Source organism: Solanum dulcamara, chromosome 6, assembly GCF_947179165.1.
Source record: "Solanum dulcamara chromosome 6, daSolDulc1.2, whole genome shotgun sequence".
NCBI classification, from domain to species: domain Eukaryota; kingdom Viridiplantae; phylum Streptophyta; class Magnoliopsida; order Solanales; family Solanaceae; genus Solanum; species Solanum dulcamara.
Genome location: NC_077242.1, coordinates 66,561,817 through 66,583,190, shown reverse-complemented (window position 1 = coordinate 66,583,190; position 21,374 = coordinate 66,561,817). Strand labels below are relative to the sequence as shown.

At 33.5% G+C, this 21,374-nt stretch overlaps 1 protein-coding gene across 2 annotated transcripts; it reads left to right on the top strand.

The window, feature by feature from the left end:
• The first annotated feature begins 3,913 nt into the window (after window positions 1-3,913).
• On the top strand, window positions 3,914-15,333 carry LOC129891286 (putative inactive cadmium/zinc-transporting ATPase HMA3). Of its 2 annotated transcripts, none has more exons than XM_055966589.1 (11): window positions 3,914-4,183; window positions 6,486-6,743; window positions 9,825-9,922; window positions 10,582-10,837; window positions 10,927-11,064; window positions 11,300-11,627; window positions 11,883-12,085; window positions 12,260-12,462; window positions 12,613-13,804; window positions 14,007-14,279; window positions 14,534-15,333. In XM_055966589.1, exons 1-11 carry the CDS (start codon window positions 3,976-3,978, stop codon window positions 15,202-15,204), a joined length of 3,828 nt encoding a protein of 1,275 aa, XP_055822564.1. In that variant the 5' UTR covers window positions 3,914-3,975; the 3' UTR covers window positions 15,205-15,333. The 2 variants fall into 2 exon arrangements, with proteins under 2 accessions (XP_055822564.1, XP_055822565.1); XM_055966590.1 differs by having other exon boundaries at window positions 14,526-14,654.
• Window positions 15,334-21,374: the final 6,041 nt, after the last annotated feature.

Genomic DNA, 21,374 nt, shown 5'->3' with positions numbered 1-21,374 from the left:
TGAGGCGATTAATCCATTTGGAATATACTTAAATTTAGACTGTATTAACAATACAGAAGAAGCTATAGATAAATGGGAAACCTCTTTAAGGATAACAGTTACAGTAAAAAAAATGGATGATGATACGCTAAAACACTTTATAGAAAGAAGTATGTTAAACAGTGTATTAAGATTTTGGCAAAATCTAAATGAAGCCACTAAAATAGATATTTTCGGAACGAATGATAATTTAGATAACCTAATTACAAGGGATACAAAAGCTATAAGATTAGAATTTGCCGGAGAAAGTAATTTCTTAAAAGACCCTACAACAATAAAGAAATACGAAATTGCTTTATTAAGATTACAATTATGCGATATGTGCGAGATAAATAGATATATTTGTGTCTTCCAAGATTATTATTATTATTATTATTATTATATTTATAATAGCGTAAAAAATACAGAAATGTATTTGCCTATGTTTTTCACTAAGATTTCAGACCCTTGGGGTAAACAGTTAATAGATACTTATAATTCCGGAAGAGCAGATACTTTAGGAAAAAGAATAACTCATTTGAAAGATAAACTTAGCATGTGGTGTGCAGATGTCATATTAGCTAAAACAATGAAATGATTGAGAAAGAAAATAAGCTTATGCTGTGATAATCCAAAAATATCGATAATGATTGGATGTGAAAGTCCTTATTACTACAAAAAAGATTAAAAGAAAATATAAAAAGAAGAGACTCTTTAAGAAAAAATATTTTTAAAAGAGAAAAGCTAGATATTATAAAAAGAAAGGTATACTCAATATCAAAAACCTTTTTACAAAAGAAATAACAAAATAAAAAATCCAAAAAAATGTAAATGTTATTACTGTAAAGAGATAGGACACTATCCCAACAGATGTCCAAAGAAATTTGCCAATAATAATAAGAAAATAGAAATTGATGAAGATATTGAAGAAGTGATAAATTCAGAGGAATTTATACAACTAAATAATTTTGAAGAAGTTGAATCAGACGATACAATTTTTATATTAAATGATACAGATTATTATTATTCTTCAGAAGAAGATAGTCAAAATGAATAACGAAATGGAAACAATCCCAGTTCAAGATATAATAGAAGAAACGATAGAACAAACTGACGAATATAAACAAGATATACTTATAGATAAAAGAAAATTAAAGCAAATACAAAAAGATTTTTTTTTAACTAATTATTCAGGATTTAAAGTCACTATCCTCGAAAGATTAGGTTTAAGAAAAAGACAACATCATCTATTTTATGGATTAAATATCCAAGAAAGAGCTTTAGAAATTTCTGTTACTTCTAATAAAGTAATGATACCATTACTATCCAAAAAAGATATTCAAGATAAGTTACGCCAAATAAAAACTGAAGTAAGAAATACTCTAGGATGGATACATATAGGAGTAATACATATAATAATAAAATCCACATTTAGAGAATGATTAGATACCCCAATAGATTTAGCTATTATAGATAACAAAATAATAAATAGAAAAGAAGCTTGTTTAGAAATACTATGGGAAAACCTACAATACGGAAAGATCAAATTTAATATACATCCCAGGATTTCATACCATCTCCTAGATAAAGACTTTGATAAAACTTTAAGCTTAATACAAGATTTTAAAAGAAAAGATTTCTTTCATAACTACAATAGACCATATTCGATAACTTATGTGATCTCATATGCTGTATCAAATACACATCATTCAGATTGCTTTGCTATAAAAGATACAATAGATTATCCCCAATTATTTGAGGAAGTTAGTCAAATACAAATGCCAAGTATGGCACAGATACAAAAAATAGAAGATACTCCTTTAGATTTAGATTTACAATCTAAACCTTTATACAACCAACAAGGTTCCACGTCTTGATTATCTTTTGATGAAACTCGAGTCTTTAACCCCTCTGCATTAATAAGAAAAACTCAATCAGAAAGATTTATACGACCAATCTTAGAAGCAAAAAATGATGAAATAAAAAACTGTAAGATCAAGGAAAAATATTTTAATGGTATAAAATTCATTCCAGTCAATATCTTAGTAGATACAGGCTAAAGCTATGTAATCATCTCCAACAATATAAATTAAAAGATAATCATCTTTATATCGATTTTAACGGAGAAAGACATGAAATCACAAATATGATAAAGACTATTTTAAAATTTGAAGATAATACTATACCTATAAGACTATTAGTTGAACCAAAAGGAAATAATGATATATTAGAAATACTGTCAGGAAGTACATTCTTAAACAGCGTAAAGCCATATGATATACTTGATCAAGGTGTCAAGATTACTTACAACAATAAGATAATTTTCATATCAAAATGACAAGCCAATATAGTATCTATATACCTATTGGAATAACATATAAAGATTATAAGACATAATATTTTGCTGCTTATATAGATAACGGATCGAGAAAATATTGTTGTAGACCAGAGATATTTCCCAAAAAATATCATTAAGATTTACCTATTGCTAAAGGAAGAGATATATCAAACAATATTGTAACGATGTCTCGAGGAGTTGCTCAACCGATTATACTATTAGGTTATTTCTTAATAAAATGTCCTCCATTTTATTTTTATAACACTGGGCAAGATGTGCTCTTAGGTAATAATTTTCTCGAGATATTTCAGAGTGTACTATATGATAAAGTTCTATTCCAGATAAAATTCAAAATTCCCTGTCAACATACGATAGTTGTAAAACGTTTTAAAACTGCCTATTCAAAAAGGTTACCCATTCAATTCAAGCTCCGCACAGCCTAGCGTGGTAGTATAGGATACCAAACCAATTTAGGGGATTTAGAGGGATTTTTGATCGATGCCCTTTGCCCTTCAGTTTACACCAATGCCTCCTTATATAAGATGAGGCGACAGATTTCAAACCTAAACTTAACAATTTAAATTACTTTCACATCTTTTTTATTATTATTGTTATTGTTGTTATTGTTATTATTGTTATTGTTATTGTTGTTGTTATTATTGTTATTGTTATTGTTGTTGTTATTATTGTTATTGTTATTATTGTTATTGTTATTATTGTTATTGTTGTTATTATTGTTATTGTTATTATTTTTATTATTATTGTTGTTATTATTATTATTATTATTGTTATTATTATTGTTATTATTATTATTATTATTGTTATTGTTATTATTATTGTTGTTGTTATTATTATTATTATTATTATTATTGTTGTTGTTGTTATTATTATTATTATTGTTATTGTTATTATTATTATTATTGTTATTATTATTATTGTTGTTGTTGTTGTTGTTATTATTATTATTAATTATTATAATATTATTATGTAGTTTTTAAGTACAAAAATTTTCTTGTAAAAGAATTTAAAATTTTATATTCGAGTTTACAATCAAAATCAAATAAAATAATAAAAATTAACCAATAAAGGTTATGATAGAGTGTTAAATACTCATTAATTTTTAATCAGAGGTCTCGGATTCAAGTTCGCCTGGATTACGTAGTTGCGTTTATTAGGGAGTTCTTTATTCCCAAATATGGGACTTAACTTTTTGACACGAATTCGGATTTAGTCGGGCTGAGCTCTAATGTAGGTAATGAGAAACCAAACAAAAAAAATGAAAAAATATATTAGTCTTTCATTTCATATAGATTACTTAAATCTTGATATATTAGTGATAATAAAAAATAAACATAATTAAATGCAAACTCAAAGTTGGAAAAAATCAAAAAGATGAAAAGCTAAAGTTGATATACATTTCTTATAAACTTTTCTTTCTTGAGGGTGGGGTTGGGGTTGGGGCGAGGGGGGGGGGGGGGGGGGAGGGGGGAGCGGCGTGCTACTCTTATTTAAACCCCCAAAGTTTAGTGCCTTCTCTCATTCTTTGCATGTTTTCATAAAAGAGACCATAATTACTCTCTTCTCTTTTTTTTTTCTTTTTCTTCAAAAAAGGGAAAAAAATGACAGAAAGTGAAAAAGCTAATAATGAAACAAATATGCTAAGCAAGAGTTATTTTGATGTTCTTGGAATTTGTTGTACATCAGAAGTTGTTTTGGTTGAGAAAATTCTCAAGAATCTTGAAGGAGTTAAGGAGGTTTCAGTAATTGTCACAACCAAAACTGTCATTGTTATTCATGATTCTATCATCATTTCTCAGCTACAAATTGGTAAGATACATACAAAATTATTACTATACTCCGTCTATTTTAATTTATATGACTTATTCTCGGTGCATAAAGCATTTTGCATGAACGCAGAATCTGAGAAAGGATCGCACCCTAGGGGCTTAATTTCTAAATCAAAAAGGAGATTGATTATTCTTGTCAAGATGTCACAATTCAAATTATAGTTTTTTCCTTTCTTGTGCTTCTAATTTGTTTACTTTCTTGCATTTAACTCTATATCCTTTCCTTATTTTCTTCTTCATCTTGAGTTTAATACTCAGCATGTTTCAATTTATATGACTTATTTTCTCTTTATCGTCTGGAAAAAAAAAGAATGACATTTATATATTTAAAACTAATTTTTTCATTTTAATAATTTACATGACTTGTTCAAAATTACAAAATTTAAATATTAATTTAGTTTAAAATTTCCGTCCAGTCAAATTAAAATATAGAACATGAAATGGAGGGACTAATATTTGCTAGTTTTCTCCTCTAATTAAATTACGTGACTATTTTCGTTCAATTTATTCTTAGAAAAAAATATTAATGAAACAACTTAACTTTATACTTGCCGTCTTGTCTTGAATGACATGATTGTGTAAACACACAAATGTCATAACATATTTAGTATCATTACTTTTAAATGCTTTTTCTTCTGGCCAATCAGATCATATAATGAAATCAAGGGAGTACCTTTCTTCATCTTTTCTTCAGTGACATAATTTATTTTTAATTAATTTAAGTAATAAATGAAGTGATTTTTTCTTTTAAGAAATCACCAAAATAGGAAAGAGTAGAAAAGGAAGCAGAAACGGTTTTCATTTATTCATTTGATGTTGGTACTATTCTTGGTATTATTAGATTGAGTAACTATGACGGAAAAAAAAGTATGAACTATTTTTATTTTAAGCAATTGTCTGTTTGTCCTTTAAATGAGTCTCCTTAAACTTATGTCTCTGAAAAAAATATTTAACTTGAACGATAAAAATCAAATATAAACACAAAATAGAGGCACAAAAATGTAAAACCACATTTTTTTCTTTCGAAATCTAAACATGTATAAATTCTCTTTCAAGAAAAAAAGGTAAGAAGTTGGGTTCAACGAATTCATATAACTTGTTAGGTTATTTTTTCCTCCGTCTCAATTCATGTAATACTCTCTTTAATAAAATAATTTATCCACGAAAATTTCATAGTTTTAAAAATCTTTTTTTGTCTTTTAAACTATTTGTTCAGTTAGACTCCTTCACATAAATTAGTACGAGCAAGGTATTTAAAAACAGTGAGTGATGATTTGTCGTAACCACGTGTGAAATCAATCCCAAAGATTTAAATGATCTTAAACAATTGATACAGCACCTTATTTTAATTTTTTTAAAAAGTAAAATAAAATAAAAGGACATCACATTGCAAGTAAGGATCAGAGAATATTTGTGTGATAATAAATCTAATAACATTTCACGTTTATGTGTTGTAATTAGTTCTTAAGCAAAAATAATTAATAAAACTTAGTTGGCTTTCCAGTGTTTCCATCTTGTCACCCCATATATGTTCCCCTCACCACCTTACGTGTTTCCACTTAAAACCTCTTCTCCATTAGCCTCTTGACTTATTATAATATTAACGGTGAATTTTGGATTTTCACTAAAGAAGTTCAGAAAAAAATTAGTGCTTGAGATTTAAATTTGAAATCTTAAGGTGAATTTTGAATTTTTTAAACTACTAATTCAACTTCTAATCTTGTATTTCGAGAATTTAAAGTCTATATATATGTACTAACTTTTTATACGTACACTATAGTTTTTTGTTAAAGGAATTTGGATAGACACCCTCGTCCCCTCTTAGATCCGCCGCTATTAGGTTTCTAGTTGTTAATAATTTGGTGACGGAGGCTTCTATTGAATTATCAAAGAAAATATTTTGATTCATATGTCGCACTTTCTTTGTGTTGAAGAGTAGTTGTAGGAACTGCCCCCCTTTTAGGCTAAATAGCACCTATAAAGTACCCCCTTTATCCCACTTTATAAGATTTTTTTTAGTTCGTTTATATTTTTATATTTAATAACAATTTAATTTTAAATATTTATTTTTCCTTTAGTAAAATAATTTATAACCATATAAATATCTATAACTTATTTTAAACCACAATTACAAAAATCTTTGTTTCTTTGTTAAATTTGATACAAGTCAAACTGCATGAAATAAATTGGGATGGAGAAAGTACAAAGTAATTATTGTAAGTTGAATTAACTTTCATTACATGAGTTTGATAAATCTTTAATTTTAATCATTTTTTTTGTAGTTAAAGCATTGAATCAAGCAAGATTAGAAGCAAGTATAAGAGTGAATGGATTGAAAAACTACCAAAAGAAATGGCCAAGTCCATTTGCAATTGGTAGTGGAATTTTGCTTGCTCTCTCATTTTTGAAGTATTTTTTCCTACCTCTCCAATGGTTAGCACTTGTTTCTGTTGCTGTTGGAATTCCCCCTATTATTTTTAGGGGTGTAGCTGCAGTCCGCAACCTCACACTTGACATCAACATTCTTGTATTAATCGCAGGTACGTTTCACTTATTTTACCTTTTAAATTATTTTCATGAATACAAAGATAATAAAGTTGTCCTCTATGTCCTATAACTAGCCATGAAATCTCGTTGATGATTGCATCAGGGTACGACTTTTTCTTGAATTTTGTGTAAAAATAAAAATATTTTATGCATCTGACTATTCTGAATTGATACATGATCCTACTCTTCAGTTTTTATGATTGAAATTTGTCTCTTTGCTTTAATTTATTAGCTTGGATACTTCTTTTGATCTTGTAGTGCTTGAATCTTAATTGATTCTTGATTATGCTTTGTGATTCATTATATCACATTAAACATGCACTATAGGGGCAATTAGATATTGTATATTTAATAATGCTCCTTTAACTAACACACAAGATTGGAGTGGGAGGAATATATGATTCTTTGAAATCCTTAGATGGTAATATGTATTGGACCACCTAGTGACTTTTAAAAGATGAAAGAAAAAATATTAATTTATGGGATGATTGATAGTATACTTTTATGTGTATTTTTTAAAGTGACCTAGTACTACTGAAAAGTAATCTTCTTTAATCTTATCACTACTAAAAATACACATTTTCTCAACAATGTTCCCATCTAAATCTCCTACGAAATTTGAGATTAATTATAATTTGCTTATTTTAGGCTAATGCTAAGCTGATGCAACCTTTAATTTCCCTTTTTATCCAAACATGCAACATGCCTATATTTATAGATCCAGTGTAAAAAAGAAAGTCCCCTTAAAATAAACGGCTTTTAATACATTTGTTCGCGCAATCAAAATACTTAATTATATATAAAATATGTATATTATATATCAAATATATATATATATATAGACTATTACTTTGACGTGGGAGTACAAAAAAAACCCTGAAATGAATGCAAAAAGTAAGATGATGTGATTGGGAAAAAAGAAGAAGAATTTGAATCCCACACAAGTTTTGTCTATTGAGGAAAACTAGAAAATTGGTTGTGTAATTCTCACAATTTGTAGACCACAAATGGGTTTCCAAGGTGTAAAGCACCAAAAAAATAAAATGAACCCACATAAGTAATGTGTAAATGTGTAACGCTTCTCCTTTTTTCCTCAAATAATTGCAAAGAAAATGACTTTAATTTTCTCCAACACTTTCTTGCCCTTTTATAGATTAAAAAAGTTGACTTTACGGGTATCAAATTTCTTTGTCATCCTCTTTTCGTTTTATTTTATATGTCTTAATTTGACTAAATATAAAATTTTAAAATGAATTAATTATAATATTAAATTAAGTATAATCTTAAATTTGGCATGTCATTTATATAAGGAGTGTCATTTAAAAAAAGTTAGAATATTGAAATTGAAAACGTACTAATGAAATATTCTTTTTTATTGGATTGTGAGTGATATCATATTAGTTGTCATTTTTCTGAGTTACTAATTAATGTCTATCATAAAATATATATTCCTTATAATTATCCTGATTTTGTAAATATTTTTTAACTTTGTTAATATGTAGAACTTATACTCTTTTGTCCAGTAGAAATATATCCAACATTACTCTTGAATTACTCGAAATAACAAGTAGACCTAAGTTTAATGTCTAGCTAATTCAACAATATTAGGTGGCTAGAAAATGCATTAAATAGAAATACTTAATTAAAAATATTGTCACAAAAACTATTAAAAAAAACTTTGAAGACAATGTGAAATTATGTCTATATTATTTTGGGATAAGTTTTGGCATTCACTTAACTCTATAAATTGGGAATAAATAACAGTACAGGAAACAAAGTAAAAAGAATAATTCTTTCCATACATTAATTAAAGTTTCTTGAAAAAGATAAAAATGGAAGAATACTCTAAAATTATTCTTGAAAGATTGAACAATTAAGTTAATTTGAAATCTAAAAAATGTCTCAATAATTCAATTATTTTGAAATAGAGGGAATACTATAAAGTATAATGTCCCCCATTTTTCTGATAAGGTAACAATAATATAAAAATAAAAGCAAATTTTGTTCGTAACTCTATTAATGCAAAATTTGACCAGTTAGAGTTTTACCGGTATTAATAATGTAAGAATTAATTAAGATAAAATTTATATATTATTTTATACAAGTTAGTTATGTAAAGATTATTTATTCGTTTATTAGTTATACATATTTTAGTTATTCAATCTTCTATCATCCATAAAATAAAACATAGATTCTTTCATAACGTACATATGCATTAATTATGCAAATTTCTAAATTACAAATCAAACACCGTATTAATTTCATACATAAAATAATTTACGTTCTAATCAACTATCAAATATGATATTATTTATACAAAATTTAATACCTGATTAACTCATCTTCAAACCAGCTATCAAACAACCCTTACTAGATGGAAAATTAGACATGGTCTTCAAAAACTTTATCCTTAAAAAAAGTAGCCAGATAAGATTCCTTGTAGAAAAACGTCACTAAAACTTTAGTAACTTCTAACTTTGTGAATTGTAATGTATCTTTTTGACAAATGGCTAAGAATCTTGTTGCTTTTACCATCTTTAAATTGAGGGGTGATTGCGGAAAATCAAAAAAATCAAAAAATCAAATCGAAGAGAAAAAATGGATGATTTTTTTGATTTTTTTTAATTTAAAAAATCTATATTATTTAGTTTGATTTAGCTTTTAAATAAAAAAATAATTGAAAAATCGAATGCATAAATATCTATTGAAAAATTATAACTGCACATGTAATCAAATACCCAAAAAAATTATTTTTAAAAAAACGGAGGAAAAAATGGACGAGTGATTGGAAAAATAATAAAATAAAATAAAGGTACAAGTATTTATTTTAGTGGAACTTAGTGAAATCTTTGTACAAGGATGTAATGTTAAATAGCTAGAAATGCATCGTTGGCGAAACTAGAAATTCGCTAAGAGTGTTCAAAACTTAAATATTTATCACTAAAAAGTTGATTTTGACTCATATATATGATATTATTTTCTATAAAGGGTGTTCGAGTGGCCTCCTTTGAGTCAATATAGCTACCCTTTCTTTGTAACTCTGATTTTTTTATGACTTGTTTTGTGATGTGCAGTTGCTGGATCAATTGTTTTACATGATTATTGGGAAGCTGCTACTATTGTATTCTTATTTACTATTGCAGAATGGCTAGAGTCAAGGGCAAGTCACAAGGTTTGTGAATTTTTGTCCCTGTTTTAATTTCCTTGCACAAGAAAATTGAAATGTGTACATGTATGCATCTTTGACAGTATAATTTCCTAGGGTTATGTTACATCGAGCCCACAACTGCACCTACCATGTGATCTTTACATTTCTCTCTGTTTCCAATAGAGGATATGTATTAGGTGTTGTATTATCGTAAGCTTATCAGCCTAAAAGCCTGCTAGTCCTGACTCGCCTTTATTAGCTCACGTCACATACAACCCCCTAATAACGAAATAAGACCCTTGGTAAAAGAGCCTCGTTGCTAAGGTTTTGCCTAACCATCATATTGCATGAGTCTGTTTCTGATACCATGTTTGTCACAATTAAAGCTCATAGTATATATTGTCCACTTTGACCCAAATGAATTTGTCCCTTAGGCAACGCCTCATCAAGCTCAAAAGTGCACGTACCATGTGAAAATGTCTTCCATATTATATAACACTTATTTCCTCTCCATTTGCATTGTGAATTTTGACTAATGGTATCATATGTAATGCATCCCTTCTTTGAAAGATTGCCAATGAATGTTTTGTGTATGCCAAGCTAAGTTTGTGTCCGTATTTCATTTACTGATATTCTCGATGACTAAAGCATTCTGAAAAAATAAAACCTTCATGGTTATGTAGGCTGCTGCTGTTATGTCATCACTGGTCAATATAGTCCCTCCTACAGCAGTTTTAGCTGAAAACGGAGAAGTAGTAAATGTCGATCAAGTCAAGTTGAATAGCATTCTTGCTGTCAAAGCTGGTGAAACTATACCGATTGATGGAATTGTAGTGGAAGGGGAATGTGATGTGGACGAGAAAACTTTAACAGGCGAGTCATTTCCAGTTTCTAAGCAAAAAGATACGACAGTCTGGGCTGGTACTACAAATCTAAATGGTAAGATAGCATTCATTCATACTTCATTTTTTATGTTTTAGAACTTAAGTATCATTTTTTTTGTTAATTGAATTTGCTCCTCTCTTCAGGTTATATCAGTGTTAAGACTACAGCTCTGGCTGAAGATTGTGCGGTGGCTAGGATGGCGAAGCTTGTAGAAGATGCTCAGAACAAGAAGTCAAAAACTCAAAGATACATTGACAAGTGTGCTAAATATTACACACCAGGTTAGTGAATCTAAAATTGTACCACATCAAGTCATAAAGCGCATGTACTATGTGAACTCGTGTTGTCTTATTAGTCACTTCATTGTCTTCTCCGTGTCCATTATGAGATTTGACAATGTCTAAATTATGAGATGAACCCCTTCCTCAGAAGCTTGCCAGAAGTCTAACAGTCATTCTCTTTTAGCCTCCCTCATTAGCCTGCGTTAGTCTGATTTCAACTGGTGATGTTTTGCAGCAATTGTGGTTATAGCTGCTTGTTTGGCTATAGTTCCTACTGCATTAAGGGTTCACAACCGAAAAGAATGGTATCGCTTGGCTTTGGTCGCGCTGGTGAGTGCATGTCCATGTGCACTTGTGCTATCTACACCAGTTGCCATGTGTTGTGCACTTTCAAAGGCAGCAACATCAGGTCTTCTGTTCAAAGGAGCAGAGTACCTTGAGACTCTTGCTAAAATCAAAATCATGGCTTTTGACAAAACTGGTACAATAACTCGAGGAGAGTTTGTGGTGACCGAGTTCAGGTCTCTCATTGATGGCCTTAGCCTCAATACACTTCTTTACTGGTAAGGTTACTACCCATACATGTCAGTTTAAAACTCGAGGAGAGTTAGCATTTCTACCGCTCTTAGTGGAATAATAACGTTTTCTTAACGTTGTTGATAGTGATATAACAAGACTGATCTGTGGCATATATTCATAAAAGGTGAAACTAGCCATGCCACATTCTCATACTGAAGTATCTAAAATGGCTCTCCGTTGTTCACGATAGAGTCAAAGTAGCATGTTTGGATCTTATATTCTCTAGTGAATGTTTTCAGGGTTTCAAGTATTGAGAGCAAGTCAGGTCATCCGATGGCAGCTGCTCTGGTTGACTATGCACAATCAAATTCGGTCGAGCCAAAGCCTGATAGAGTGGAGCAATTTCAAAATTTTACTGGTGAGGGAATATATGGAAGAATTGATGGAATGGAAATCTATGTAGGGAATAAAAAAATTTCTTCAAGAGCTGGATGTACTACAGGTAAAAGTCTGATCTTGATCTTCCTTTTTTTGCTTATAATCATCGTAAAGATAGAACACACGGATTATAATAGAGACATGAAAACTTTCAAAACTATGGATGGAGGAAAAGATATGTGATTTCTCTAGTTGATTTTGCGGATATCCGTGACCTGTTTTAGCCTTGAAATTTCAGTGCCAGAAATAGAGGGTGACAGTATACAAGGAAAGTCTGTCGGATACATATTTTTGGGATCCTCTCCAGCTGGACTATTCAGTCTTTCTGATGTTTGTCGAACTGGTGTAAGAGATGCAATGAGAGAACTGAAGCAGATGGGTATCAAAACTGTGATGCTCACAGGTGATTGTTATGCAGCTGCCAACCATGTGCAGGATCAGGTATATTCAAAATTCTACATCAGATGTATCCGACAAGGTTAATATTTAGCATAGAGACTTGAGATTTGCTTGATAAGCTGAATCTGAATTCCGAGCATCTAAAAGTACTTCTATTTTATACAAATGAGATAAGTCGAAACACATTTGCAGTTAGGTGGAGCTTTGGATGAATTTCAGGCAGAACTCTTACCAGAGGACAAGGCGACAATCATTAAGGGTTTTCAGAAGGAAGCTCCAACAGCAATGATAGGCGATGGACTTAATGATGCTCCTGCATTAGCAACAGCTGACATTGGCATCTCAATGGGCATCTCCGGGTCAGCTCTTGCGAAAGAAACAGGACATGTTATCCTTATGACAAATGACATTGGAAGGATACCGAAAGCTGCACGTCTTGCTAGAAGAGTTCGAAGGAAAATAATTGAGAATATGATACTAGCAATCGGTACAAAGGGTGCCATAGTTGCATTGGCAATAGCAGGTTATCCGTTGGTTTGGGCTGCTGTCCTCGCAGATGCTGGGACATGCTTGCTAGTGATTTTGAACAGCATGCTACTTCTACGAGGAGCTACATGTAGACATGAGAAAAAATGTTGTAAATCTACTACTTCTTCGCATGCTCACCACCACAAAAACAAAGCTTCTTGTTGCAAGTCAGAAAAGGCTCCTCAACTATGTTGCTCTGATATTGAGTCACAAAAAGAATGTAGAAAGCAATCATGCTCATCCGAGGTGTGTGTTCAAAGACGTCAACCTTTCCCTTCAGGATCAACATCATGCGGAAATAATCAGTGCTCAGACTCCAATAAAAATAATGCTCTTCATTCTCATTCGCATCCTCAATGCTGCTCATCCAAGATGTCTGTTACAGCATGCCAATCTGCAGTTTCAGAATCAAAGTCATGTGGAAGTAGCAATTGCTCAGACTCCATTCACATGAGTAGTTGTCATTCTTCGACAAACTCCTTAATACATTACTCAGATATGTCTGCTCCACGATGTCAATCTGCCACTTCAAGCTCCAAGTCATGTGGAAGTACCAAGTGCTCCACCAATAAGTCTGCTCATGGATGCCAATCTGAACTTTCTGGTCCTAAATCATGTGTAAATAGCAAGTGTTCTGACTCGATAGACAATAATATCCATCATTCACATTCTGATCATCAAACATGCATGTCCAAGGTGTGTGCTCCACAAAGTTCATCTGCAACTTCAAGCTCAAGGACATGTGGAAATACTAAGTGCTCGGACACCACTAGCAAAAATTCTTGTCATTCACATGCTAACTCTGAATTATGCTCTTCAAAGATGTCTGGTCCAGCATGCCAAAATGCTAATTCAGGTAGAGCCATAGTCTACTTCTTCTTATTAGAGTTTATGCCACTCTGAACACATAGGCTTTCACAGCCTCTTCTTCATACTGCATTCACAGAAGAGCAGCCAAATTTTTATTCAGAGAACAAACAAATTAAAGTTTTTTTTTTTTTTGGAAGCGTAAGGTGCAATAATGAGAATTATTTATTGATTAGCTTTGATACTATCAGGTTCGAGGTCATGCAGAAATAATAAGTGCCTAGACTCTTCAACCGAGCACGGTGTTCATTCACTTACTGATCCACTATCTGAGGAAAAGATTTTGGAGCAGGAAAGCTTGGATTTGGTCCGAAAAGATTTGGAATCAAATCATGATCTTAGTCATGGCTGCTATGACGGGGAACATGATCATCATCCAAATATAACTGACATATCAGAAACTGAAATCCAGGAGACTTCTCATTGCGATAGCACCAATCAAACATCTCAAACTGTAATTTCAGGTAGGCACTACCTTCACTCCTACAATAAAATGTTTGATCAAGCCAGAAAAGAAGATAGAATATGCAATGCAAATATCTATCTTCTCGAAATTAATAATGATGGATAATATGCAACTCCTCCACCCATAGGCTCTGAACAGCCTCTTCGACTCTTCTCCATATGGCAGATAAAGAGCCTGGACTCTCTAGACATAATGTGCTATATCATATCTATAAAAAAAAACATACTACTTAATTAACTTTTAGAATTTCAGGTTCAATGACCTGTGGAAATTATAAGAGCCTGGACTCTGTAGAGATCCACGGGTGTCATTCACATGCTCATCCACCCCACAAGGAGAAGGACTTGGAGGAACCACATCATTCCGTTGGCCATGGCTGTTCGGACAAGGAACATGGTCACTCACATCCAGAGAAGGCATATGACAGTTGTGCAACACAAGATTGTTGTTTTTCAGTTCAGGGCCATGGCATTGACATATCCGAAAGTGGAAGTCAAGGAACTGCTCATTGTGACAGCATTATTAAACAAAACATGGTCATCCCCAGTAGCTGCAAACATACACCACAAGATCAGGTAAGTCACTGTGGATTTCACTCTAGAACTATCCCTACTGAAGAAGCACTAGCCAAGCTGGTTAGAAGATGTTGCAAGTACAGACCATGCCACGACGTCCGTTCTGGATGCAGAAAGCATGATGCAGAATGTGGTCCAACTACCCGATCAACCATCAATATCTTACGGGACAACCATCATCATCATCATCATCATCATCTAGACTGCAGTGGTCGTAAGGTTTGTTCGCCATTGGAGAAGAGACACATTGGTGGATGCTGTGAGAGCTTCAGAAAAGAATGTTGCCCCAAGAGCAATCATTTTGCATCAAGTTTTGGAGGAGGTTTATCAGAAATTGTTTTAGAGTAAGATTCAATCTGAAATGTAAATATGTTGCACCTGTTCTACCTATTTTATCTTCAAGAAGCTGAGCTGCTATTTTGTATGAACATAGCTATTACAATGGCTTTTATATTAATCCTAAAACTGGTTTGTGTATTTATTGAATCCTAACAAAGTTGGGAACTCCAATGTCATTTGCATGAAAAAATCTGCTCATGTTGAAGGCCAACTATGCTTATTTATGCACAGAAACTCATTGATCCTATTGTCACGATCCGAAATCCAAGATCATGGCGGCACCTACCCTAAATCCCCGGTAGGTAAGCAAAAGCTTCACCCAACACAAAAACACTTAAACAAACAGTAAAGAAGTAAAGCAATAGAGTAAATAGTCTTAAAACTCAACTTTTTCATATGTAAAGACATGAAATGCGGAAGTCAAACAAATCCCAAAAACCTAGTGTCACCGGCACAAAAGTTGCTAAAAGATAACAAAATTGTTCACTACTACAAACTGTCTAAATATCAAAAAGACAGAAAGAAAACACAGATGAAATTAGGCTATTGCTCCGGAAGCAGGTAGCTAGCTCACCGCAGCTTCGAATCAAACACAACGTCGGACGATCAGAATCAACGGACCACTAAGGGATTTAAATCCTCATTAAGGAGGGAAACAAGCTTAAGAGGGTTCCATTTCTTCCATTGTACTCAGAGGCTGATTTGTTACTGGGTTACATTCCCAACACAAATTTCTTATATATTTAATAGTTTTTTCAATATAAATACTGAATCTGCGTAAAAATTACTAGGTTCACCCCCTCTCAAAGCCCTACATCCGCCCCTGAGACCAAGCTAAGTCAACATAAAAGTCTGATAATCAATAAACGGTATGTAAACTGCTGAACAAAATCATCCATTAAGTAAATGTGAAACTCAAGTAAAACATATAATCTATGAAGTGCAAATCAAGGCAATACAATGATGTGTAATTCAATGCAATGCAACGGCGAATGACCCTACCGGTAAATATATACCTCCTCCAGGTGGCATGTTGTGAGGTAGGACCTATGAGGGGCTTGTGAGACCCATATATACCCATCCAAAACCATTTCCTGTTGGGCTATATAACCGATATTTATTATCGGTATCATCAATAATCACATCAATCGAAAAAAACTCTCTATCAGATACAAATATCCCTTAACCTATTGTTTCCATAGTATCAAGCCTGTGATTCATGAGCTTGAATATGCATGCATGATCACAGCAGTAAAGAGAATTTCAAGTGTAACATGTATATATGAATGTCTTTCTCACAAAAATAACACAACCAATAGTGAAAATCGATCATAAAACAGGTTCCCCACTTATTGAAATCAACAAATCAACATTTCGAGGTTGGCTTGACCGAATGTTTACCATGGTCAACTCCAAACCTTCACAACACTAGAATACTATGCAAGGGTTCAAATCACTAGCGGTGCCTCAAAATCATTGCAAACCATCTACCAAAGTCATAAATAACCTTCTAGACCTAGTGAAATCATCAAAAAATTCAAAGACCACCTCGTTAACCCTAAATACTAAGTTTTTGACCGAATGTTTACCATGGTCAACTCCAAACCTTCACAACACTAGAATACTATGCAAGGGTTCAAAACACTCGCGGTGCCTCAAAATCTTTGCAAACCATCTACCAAAGTCATAAATAACCTTCTAGACCTAGTGAAATCATCAAAAATTCAAAGACCACCTCGTTAACCCTAAATACTAACTTTGGCCAAACTTCAAAACTTGAAAATCTTCTTTGAAACAAATTTGATCACCTCAAGATTTTAGCTATCCATCCTCACAACTCAAAAATGGTGTAGCAAACCTATATGAAGGGTCAAAATTGGAATTACCAGCTAAAAATTCAAAATGACCATAACGGTTATTAAGGAGATGGATTATATCAATCATTTGTTATATTTATTGGATCATATTACTCTTGAATATAATAAATTGGTCTCTCTAATCTAGACAACAGTTGAATAAACGAATTTCTTAAAAGTATCTAGGGACATGTAAAAAATAATCAACTGATTAACTTTGTTGCTTGTGCAGGTATCAAATATAAGGATGATTTGGAGGCTTTCACCATCCCTTGCACCATTGGCCGACATAAATTTGCTAATGCCCCATATGACAATGGGGCTAGCATTAACTTGATTCTACTAGAGGTCTACAAGAATGTTGGGCTAAGTAAGCCTAAAAAAACAAGCATGCGACTGCAGATTACCGATAAAACAACAAGGAAACCAATCAGAATAATGGTGATGTGCTGATACAAGTGGGAAAATTTACATTACCAGTAGACTTTGTTATACTTGACAGTGCGGTTGATAATGATATTCCCATCATCCTAGGGAGACCTTTCCTGGCAATAGGAGAAGCTCTCATGGATTCAGCTTAACATGAAATAAAAATTTGAGTTCAGGGAGATGAGATTGTATTTTCAACCGGTAGAGAGTTGAGAGCAATTCAACAATATGGGTATTATAAGAACTCATAAAGTTACATAAATTACATATTTGAACAGTTTAGGATCATTTGGAAGCTTTGAAGAATGGAAAGCACATCTTTCGATCAAATTTATGGCAAGTTGAGACTTTCTTGACTCTTTTTGAAGTGTCTTGTCGGTAATTGATTAATAAAAAGGGAAAGAGGGCAATGGATGTTTTGTATAATTCGTAAGGTGATGATCACTTTTATGGGTACAAGTGTCCTGATATGGGTAATTGAGTAATAGACTGACGGACGTTTAATCATTACAAATTGAATTATTAGCTTATTCTTGACATAATTGACTACTTGAATACTCATCACTCCTTATATCTCGTACACATGATGTAAATGGGTTGCTTAAGATTATTTTTTTTTATATTGTGTATGTGCCCCGTTTTATATGATATCTCATGCATATTATAATTGATTGATCATATGGTTATGGTCTGATATGATCTGGTTGGATCTCATTCCGGATGAAGTGATGCTATTATATCCTACCTTCGATGGTACCTGATGTGGTCTATTTTGACTTGGTTTTGGGTGAGTGTATGAACCTCGCGAGTTTCGCATAGATCATGTGACATGCACCTACTACAGAAGTGTGTGTATGTTGGATACATTTGGCCATTACATTATATATCATTTATTTATTTATTTTATTTGTTGTGGTCGTTGATCTTAATTACTATCATACTCTTAATTATACACGATTATTTGTTTGTCTGTTGTTTTTAATACTAAAGTGTGGAATTGTCTATCTCTTATTTATTTGGGAGAAATTGTGTAATCTTTTGAGATGATATCTAATTAATAAAGTGTATAGATAAGCAGATGAGAGACCAATCCTCTCCATCATCCCAGTTTAGGATCTACCGACGATGTTGTTGAGTAGTTTTTCATACTCACTTTCCACTCATTTTAATGACTTATATTTGAAAGAAAGTCATAAAGGTTGCCTCCTTTCTTTGACAAAGGTTGCCTCTCTTTTTGACAAATGCAGCCTCTTTTTGACAAATGTTTGAGAAATGTAAACGCGTGAAGAAAAGATGGTTGGCAGAAAAGAGGAAATTGCAACGCGTAATTTTATTTTACGCATTTTTGGTTCCTATAAATAAAGGGTATTCTGCCCTCATTTAAATCATCCCAAAAAGAGAGAGTAAGAATACAAAGAGAGTTATACACCAAGATAAATATTGTAGTCTTGAGTGTCCTCTTTAGTAGTTGTTCCTTTTACAAGAGAGAAGTGTTAATTGTTGTTTTCTCCTTGTATTTGAGAGCAGTGTACTCCATATTTTAATAGTGAGATCCTTCTACCCCATGGTTTTTCTCCTCTATCAAATAGAGGGGTTTCCACGTAAAATTCTCATGTCCAATTTATTTTCATATTTATTGTCATATAAAACTTTGCTTTCACGTTTGGCCTTCAGATTGAACAGCTCATAGAACAGGATTTGTTCAAATATCAGAGATCTTTGTATAGAATTAGCACAAACAACTGCCATTGAAGTTCTCCGCCGTCGCTTCTCCGGCGGAACACTATTTCAGCAGATCTTCCTCTCTTTCTTTCTTCTCTTTTTTTTTTCTTTCCGACAGTTAAGATCTGCTCCAGCCACAACTCCGACGAGATCTAAAAGGCTTAGATCTGTCCGGAGAGGATTAGATCAGACTGAAAAGGCTTTTCCGGCGAGGCGTTTGGTCTCCTCTTGCATTTTTCGGCGGGTACAAGCAAATACCGGCAACACCCAATTTTTCCGACGACGTTTAAGATTCCGTAGATCTATTCATTTCCGACGTCGTCTCGCGGTTTTCCATTTTCCGGTGTGAACAGTGTTTTCCGGTGTGAACAGTGCTTCCGGCGTGAACAGTGTTTCCGGTGTGAACAGTGCTTCCGGCGTGAACAGTGTTTCCGGTGTGAACAGTGTTTCCAGCGTGAACAGTGTTTCCTGCGTGAATCAGGTTCTTTTCAACTGGAGTTGGTACCTCCGGTTTACCTATATTTTTGTTCATACACTTATCGTTGCATTTTGCTAACTTTAGATTTTTGAATAATTTATTAATTTCTACATATTTTCGTGGCTTTAGATAGTGATGGTAGACTAAGGTCATGTTCTCATTCAGGGACAGGGTCGGGGACGAGGGTAAGGAGGGGTAAGTGGGTTAAAGGAGCATCTAGACTGAGAATTGGTTCTTGGAACATTGGAACGTTAACAGGCAAATCCATAGAACTAGTTAAGATTCTAAAGAAGAGAAAAATTAATATAGCTTGTGTCCAAGAGACCAAATGGGTAGGTTCTAAAGCCAGGGAGGTAGACGGGTATAAGCTTTGGTTTTCAGGTAGATCAAAATATAGGAATGGGGTAGGCATTTTAGTAGACAATGATCTAAGGGATCAGGTAGTGGAGGTTAGGAGAGTCAATGATAGGATGATGTCGATTAAGATGGTAGTTGAAGGGAGCACATTCAACATTATTAGTGCTTATGCGCCACAACCAGGCTTAAGAGAGGAGGATAAGAGGCGCTTTTGGGAGGATTTGGACGAGTTAGTGGGAGGTATACCACCTACTAAGAAGCTTTTCGTGGGAGGAGATTTCAATGGGCACATCGGGTCTATTTCAGGAGGGTATGATGATGTGCATGGAGGCTTTGGCTACGGGGTCAGAAATGGAGGAGGCATTTCACTTTTGGAATTCGCAAGAGCTTTTGGGTTGGTCATAGCCAATTCGAGTTTCCCAAAGAAGGAAGACCACTTGGTAACATTCCATAGTTCGGTGGCTAAGACTCAGATAGACTTTTTACTCCTGAGGAAGGTCGATAGAGGTCTGTGCAAAGACTGTAAGGTCATTCCGATAGACAACCTTACAACCCGACATAAGCTTTTGGTGATGGATTTAGGGATCAAGATGATGAGGAATAAGAGGGTCGGGGATGATCGATCTAGGATCCGATGGAGGAGTTTGACCACTGCAAATGCCCTGGAGATGGGAGAGAAGTTGAAGGTCATGGGGGCTTGGGATAGTAATGGGGATGCGACCAATATGTGGGATAAGACGGCTAGTTGTATTAGGACTATCGCAAGGGAAGTATTGGGAGTCTCAACTGGTAGTCGTAGTCGGCATCGAGGAGACTGGTGGTGGAATGGAGAAGTGCAAGAAAAGGTGAAAGCTAAGAAGATGGCGTACGCAAAGTTGATAGAAAGCACAAATGAGGTGGAGAAGTGGACGAATAGGGAACTTTATAAGATAGCGAGAAAGGAGGCAAAGTCGGCGGTTTCGATGGCAAAAACAACAGCTTTTGAACGCCTTTATGCTGAACTAGAACAGAAAGGTGGGGATAAACAATTGTTCAGGTTAGCCAGGGCGCGGGAGAGAAAGGCACGCGATGTGGACCAAGTGAAATGCATTAAGGACGAGCATGGAAAAGTATTGGTAGACGACACCCTCATTAAACAGAGATGGTAGTCCTATTTCCATAAACTTTTGAATGAGGAAGGGGACAGAGACTTTGTGTTGGGAGATTTAGAACATACAGAGAGGCGTCGCGATTTTGGGTATTGCAGGAGTATTAAGGTCGAGGAGGTTAAAAGTGTTGTTTGTAGGATGCGCTGGGGAAGAGCAACCGGACCTGACGAGATTCCTGGGGAATTTTGG